A 6097-nucleotide genomic window follows, 5' to 3' on the forward strand; every position below is an offset into this window, starting at 1 on the left:
AGATCTCCCCCTCACATCTCATTGCCTAGAGTTAACTTGCACGTCCATCTCCAATTGCAAAGAGAATGGGATTCACATGTTGGTTACCCCTGAGTTGGGGCGGGTCACCTTCTCCGAGTACTTGGCTGTCATTTGGACCGAGCTGGCAGTCTGCTGCAGGGAAAGAGAAGGGAAGCGGGTGCTGGGTGATCAGTCAACAGCTGTGCTCTGGTTATCTATCCACTGCTGTGTAACAGCCAAGACAAAGTTGATGAAAACAACAGCCCCGGTCAATTCCATGTGAATGTCTGAATGTAACTTTACAGTCTATGTATTTAAAACCATGTTTATTTCTTGTTCCTCAAAACCAGCTCTCCTGTGCGGGGGAACAGCTCCACCACCGCATCATGGTGTGAAGGGGTGGCCTGCCCCTCCACACCTGTGGGCGTTTCTCCTTAGGTGGAATGAGAGACTTGAGAAAAGAAATGAGACACAGAGACAAAGTATAGAGAAAGAAAAAGTGGGCCCAAGAAAAAGTATAGAGAAAGAAAAAGTGGGCCCAGGAGACCGGGGCTCAGCATACAGAGGACCCGCACCGGCACCGGTCTCTGAGTTCTCTCAGTATTTATTGATCATTATCTTTACCATCTCGGAAAAGGGGAAGTGGCAGGATAATAGGATCATAGTAGGGAGAAGGTCAGCAGTAAGACATATGAATAAAGATCTCTGTGACATGAATAAGTTTAAGGAAAAGTGCTGTGCCTTCATATGCATATGCAAACATCTCCATAAACCTTTTTAGTGCATAAAGAGCAGCATTGCCGCTAGCAAGTCCCACCTTCAGCCCTAAGGCAGTTTTCTCCCATCTCAGTAAACAGAACATATTATCGGGTTTTACACCGAGATGTTCCATTGCCCAGGCAGGGGCAGGAGACTGATGCCTTTCTCTATCTCAATTGCCCAGAGGCCTTCTTTCCTCTTATACTAGTCCTCCTCAGCACAGACCCTTCATGGGTGTCAGGCTGGGGGACGATCAGGTCTTTCCCTTCCTACAAGGCCATATTTCAGACTGTCACATGGGGAGAAACCTTGGACAATACCTAACTTTCCTAGGCAGAGGTCCCTGCGACCTTTGGCAGTGTACGTGTCCCTGGGTACTTGAGATTAAGAGAATGGTGATGACTGTTAACAAGCAAGCTGCCTTCAGTCACTTGTTTAACAAAGCACACCCTGCACAACCCAAATCTGTTAAACCTTGAGTCACCACAGCACATGTCTCTTGCAAGGACAGGGTTGGGGGTAGGGTCACAGATTAACAGTATCTCAAACACAGAGCAAAATGGAGTCTCTTATGTCTACTTCTTTCTATATAGACACAGTAACAGTCTGATCTCTCTTTCTTTTCCCCACAATGGTGACCTTGCATGTATCCACTTAGGCAGAGTCTTGGCAGAACGCCTCATGGCCTTCCTGGATGTGGGAGGCTGAGAGGCCTGTGTACAGAGCTGCTGTGAGGCGATCTTCTGTTTGCCTCCTTATCTCTCCTGGGAAGCTGTCATGAGACTGTTTCTCATATCCTGGGGGTTCTGGTGACACGGAGGATTTCTGTCCTGGCTTCCTCATAATAGCGCCTCTAGGATAAGCACCTCAGCAACCGGGGATCCCATAACTCACACTGCAGTCATCTGGGTCTTTGTTATGGCGTCATACATTTCGTGGTATGTAGGACAAACATCACAGAAGCTGGTACATTTATTCTTTGTGCTGTCTACTGTTTGGGTGAGGGAGAAGGGACAAGATGGAGGAAGGTGAACAAGATGGAGCAGTACCTGTTGTTTCCGGGTTCTTCATCACCAACTTACCCGAGCACGGGGAAAATGCAGCCTGCGCCCGGGAAGATGCAGATCAACGGAGCATGAGCCAGGTGACATCAATCCAAAGAGATTGAAACTTACCTGGCCACACCTATGGAGACACCCCTATCATGCCCTTATCCCGCCCACTGCCCTCCCCCTTCCTGTACCAATGCATAAAAGTCCGCTGCCGGCAGGAGCCGGAGTGACTTCTTCGGCCCCCGCATTCGTGGACGGGGGAACCTCACCCAAGAGCACTGGTGCGACTTCCCTGGCCCCCCACACCTGAGGACCAGAGAACCTCGCCCAAGAGTGTGTGCATATTTGCAATAAAGGGCTGCCGCTTTCTTATGTACTTTGGCCTCATGTTTAATTACTTAGCTCTCCTAAATTAAGTTACATTAAATTAAATTAAGACAGGTGGTGCCGAAACCTGGGAGGAGACTCCTCCTCAGGGCCCCCCAAGGTCCGAGGAGCCTCCTCCTTCCACACCGCGGACGGACCAGGACCTAGACATCGCTTTCCACACCTCCAAGTCTCCTAGGGGTGAGTACCTCTTGCCTCCCTCTCATACTCCTTGGCCAGAAGTCCTGTGCAGACCCAAGGCTTTTGGTCACCAGGTGACCCACAGGAGAGTTCCCAAAGGTAGAGACGTCTGCCCAAAGGAACTCCATTCCAGTCTGAGTGAGACCCATCCAGGACGGAGACGTCTGCCTGGAGGTAATCTCCATTCCGGCTCCAGGAGCCATCCGGTCTCTAGTGGCTCCAAAGGACGCTTTGTAGCAAGATAGAGTTCGGTTTCCGCCTTCCGCGAGAGAGAGGCAATGGGAAATCCCCAATCCAAAATACCAAGAGACACCCCTTTAGGGTGTCTTCTGGCCAATCTCAAAACTTTACAATTAGCACAAGATCTTAAACGAAAGCGACTAATTTTCCTCTCCACGGTGGCATGGCCGCAATACAAGTTAGATAATCAGTCTCAATGGCCACCAGAAGGAATCCTTGACTATAATATTTTACTTGATTTGTCTAATTTCTGCCAAAGGCTAAGAAAGTGGTCTGAAATCAATTATGTCCAAGGCTTTTAGGACTTGCGCTCTCGGCCAGACCTGTGCGCCCAATGTTCAATGGCCCAGGTCTTGTTAGCAAAAACCCAGCCCTCGGCCCCCACCTCAGCAACTGAGGAGGACTCCACCTCCATTTCAGATAGGGCTGAGGGCAGGCGACCTCCCTCCCGACCTTCCAACCCCTCCCCTCCCTATGGACCTCCCAACGGCCCTCCCTCAGCCACTCCCCTTACCCCTCCCTATGCACTTCCCACCGCCCCTCTGGACACTCCTCCCTCAGCAGCCACTCCTCTCACCTCTCCCATTGCAGCCCATACCGGTTCAAAGACTATTATACCAAACCTTACAAATCAGCCTTCCACTAACTAACCTAACCCTGCCCCCCCTACTAATCTACTGGCCCCCGCTCTGAGAGGTCACCGGAGCCAAAGGACTAGTTAGAGTCCATGTCCCTTTTTCCTTGGCAGATCTTTCCAAGATTGAAAAACGGCTCAGCGATTTCTCTGCTAACCCCACCCTATATTCCAAAAAATTTAGGTACCTTTGTCAGGCATATGATCTAACCTGGCATGACTTACAGGCCATTTTGTCCTCCTCCCTTAACCAAGAGGAAAGAGAGTGCATTCTCGCAGGCGCCAGGCACCATGCAGATCAATGGCATTTGACCAATGCCACCGTCCTGTTAGGAGAGATGGCTGTCCCGTCCATAGAACCAGATTGGGACCACCAACCACAGCAGCCCGGCCGCCGTAGGAGAGACATTATGGTTCAATGTCTCTTGGCCGGTATGCAGGCAGCCTCTAACAAAGTGGTCAATTTTGATAAACTAAAGGAAATCATCCAGTAACCAGATGAGAACCCGGCTTCCTTCCTAAATCGCCTTACAGAGGCACTAGCCCAATTTACCCAGCTAGACCCCACCTCCCCAGCCGGGGCAGCTGTCCTAGCCTCCTATTTTATCTCCCACTCAGCCTCAGATATTCGAAAAAAGCTAAAAAAGTTGAAGATGGGCCTCAAACCCCCATACAGGACTTAGTAAAATCGGCTTTTAAAGTTTTTAACTCCAGAGAAGCAGCAGCTGAGGCTGCAGAGCTAGACAAGGAGAAAAGAAAGGCTGCGCTTCAGGCGCAAGCTTTAGTGGCTGCCCTCCAACCAGCGTTGCCCACTCTGCCAGCAGGGAAGACACAGGGCAAGTCTCCTAAGGGCTCCTGCTATAAATGCGGAGACCCAGGACACTAGGCAAACCAGTGTCCCCAGGCCAAGCTGGCCACTCCATCTCGTCCATGCTTTAAGTGTGGCACAACTGGGCATTAGGCAAAACAGTGTCCAAATCCTCGCCTGCCTACCACACCGTGCCCAACCTGCCAACAGGAAGGACACTGGAAGTCTGATTGCCCCGCCAGCAGGGCAGGCATTGCGCCTCAACGTGGTGCCTCTCCTCGAACGTCGGAAGGCTCCTTCCAGCTCCTACACCTGGACGACAACTGACGGTGCCCACACTCGGAGACCCCGGTCACCCTCGCCGAGCCCAGGGTAACGCTACAGGTAGCAGGTAAGCCAATTTCTTTTCTCCTCATTATGGAGGCTACCTACTCAGTTTTGCCATCCTATAGTGGACCTAGCCAACTCTCCACTATTTCAGTAGTAGAAGTAGACAGTAAGCCATCTAACCCTCGCCAGAACTCAATGTTAAACTGTTACCTGGACTATGCATGTTTTGCCCACTCTTTCCTCATCATGCCCTCTTGTCCCACCCCCCTCTTAGGACGAGACATCTTAACCAAACTCTCCATAGAGACACGTCAATCATGGGTAACCCTACTTCCCCTTGCCCTTACCAGACTACGGGCGACACCTAGAAGCCCTATAGGCCTTAGCCCATTTGAACTAGTTTACAGGCTCTCTCCACTTAGGTCCAGGAAGCCATAGAGGCTTCAGCTGAAAGCTTGGCCTCTTTACAGCGTCAGATTACCTCAGCGGCCCAGGTAGCAGCACAAAATAGGCGAGCATTAGATCTTCTTACTGCTGAAAAAGGAAGAACATGCCTCTTCCTAGGAGAAGAGTGTTGCTATTATATAAACGAATCAGGCCTGGTTGACACCAATGCCCAAACATTAAACAAAATAAAAAAGGAGCTTCAACAATTTAACGCCCCCTTAACCCCCAGACCACTGGTATGGCTGCTGCCTGTAGTACAGCAGCTACTTCCATTCCTAATTCCCATACTAATCCTCTGCCTTGCCTTATGTTTTGCTCCCATTTTTATAAAATTTCTCTGAGCCAGCGTCCAAGAAATCACCCGAGTCACCTTCAATCAAATGCTCCTGCATCCCTACACCCAACTGCCAACCTCAGCCCCTAACTACGCCCCTTAACAGCAGGAAGCAGCCAGACAGACCACGGCACCCCAAATTCTTATAATCAATAAGAGGTTGGACTGTTTGGGTGAGGGAGAAGGGACAAGATGGAGGAAGGTGAACAAGATGGAGCAGTACCTGTTGTTTCCGGGTTCTTCATCACCAACTTACCCCTGCGCGGGAAAATGCAGCCTGCGCCCAGGAAGATGCAGATCAACGGAGCATGCGCCAGGTGACATCAATCCGAAGAGATCGAAACTTACCCAGCCACGCCTATGGAGATGCCCCTATCACATCCTTATCCCGCCCACTGCCCTCCCCCTTCCAGTACCAATGCATAAAAGTCCGCGGCCAGCAGGAGCCGGCATGACTTCTTCGGCCCCCGCATTCGTGGACCGGGGAACCTCACCGGAGAGCAAGGGCGCGACTTCCCTGGCCCTCCACACCTGAGGACCAGAGAACCTCGCCAGAGAGTGTGTGCATATTTGCAATAAAGGGCTACTGCTTTCTTATGTACTTTGGCCTCATGTGTAATTACTTAGCTCTCCTAAATTAAGTTACATTAAATTAAATTAAGACATCTACGTAAGTAATAAACTCTCTAAATCTTAAAGTAGATCCTTGTAACTTGACTGGTTGACTCAGAACTTGGCTTTGGCCTTGGCACCCTGCACCTCCACACTTCTATCATCAACAGAGTGTACACAATAAATATTTATTGAACACATTCGTTCTTCCAAGGCTGAAAATCTTGAGAGATCCCTTACCCCTTTCCTCTAGGTAGCCTATATCTTGGCCTGTCAATTCTTCCTCCATGAATGTTCTCATTTCTGCCTCTACT

The 6097-nt window shown here is 50.2% G+C and overlaps 1 protein-coding gene across 3 annotated transcripts; it reads left to right on the forward strand.

Moving 5' to 3' along the window:
* The first annotated feature begins 799 nt into the window (after positions 1-799).
* On the forward strand, positions 800-5853 carry LOC111537611. Of its 3 annotated transcripts, XM_023204567.1 has the most exons (5): positions 800-1903; positions 2249-2378; positions 3367-3436; positions 4271-4451; positions 5184-5853. In XM_023204567.1, the coding sequence occupies exons 1-4, from the start codon at positions 1778-1780 to the stop codon at positions 4434-4436; spliced, it is 492 nt and encodes a 163-aa protein (XP_023060335.1). In that variant the 5' UTR covers positions 800-1777; the 3' UTR covers positions 4437-4451; positions 5184-5853. The 3 variants fall into 3 exon arrangements, 1 of the variants encoding a protein (XP_023060335.1); XR_002730064.1 differs by having other exon boundaries at positions 2253-4451; XR_002730063.1 differs by lacking the exon at positions 3367-3436 and having other exon boundaries at positions 800-2378; positions 5184-5849.
* The last annotated feature ends 244 nt before the right edge of the window (positions 5854-6097 follow it).

The sequence above is a fragment of the Piliocolobus tephrosceles genome, chromosome 16 (genome assembly GCF_002776525.5).
Source record: "Piliocolobus tephrosceles isolate RC106 chromosome 16, ASM277652v3, whole genome shotgun sequence".
In the NCBI taxonomy this organism is placed as follows: Eukaryota; Metazoa; Chordata; class Mammalia; order Primates; family Cercopithecidae; genus Piliocolobus; species Piliocolobus tephrosceles.

Coding starts and splice junctions, on each gene's coding strand:
- LOC111537611 (XM_023204567.1), top strand. CDS start 1,778: ATGGAGGAAGGTGAACAAGATGGAGCAGTACCTGTTGTTTCCGGGTTC. Junction 1,904..2,248: donor ATCAACGGAGCATGAGCCAG/GTGACATCAATC, acceptor AATTAAATTAAG/ACAGGTGGTGCCGAAACCTG. Junction 3,437..4,270: donor CTATATTCCAAAAAATTTAG/GTACCTTTGTCA, acceptor ACCTGCCAACAG/GAAGGACACTGGAAGTCTGA.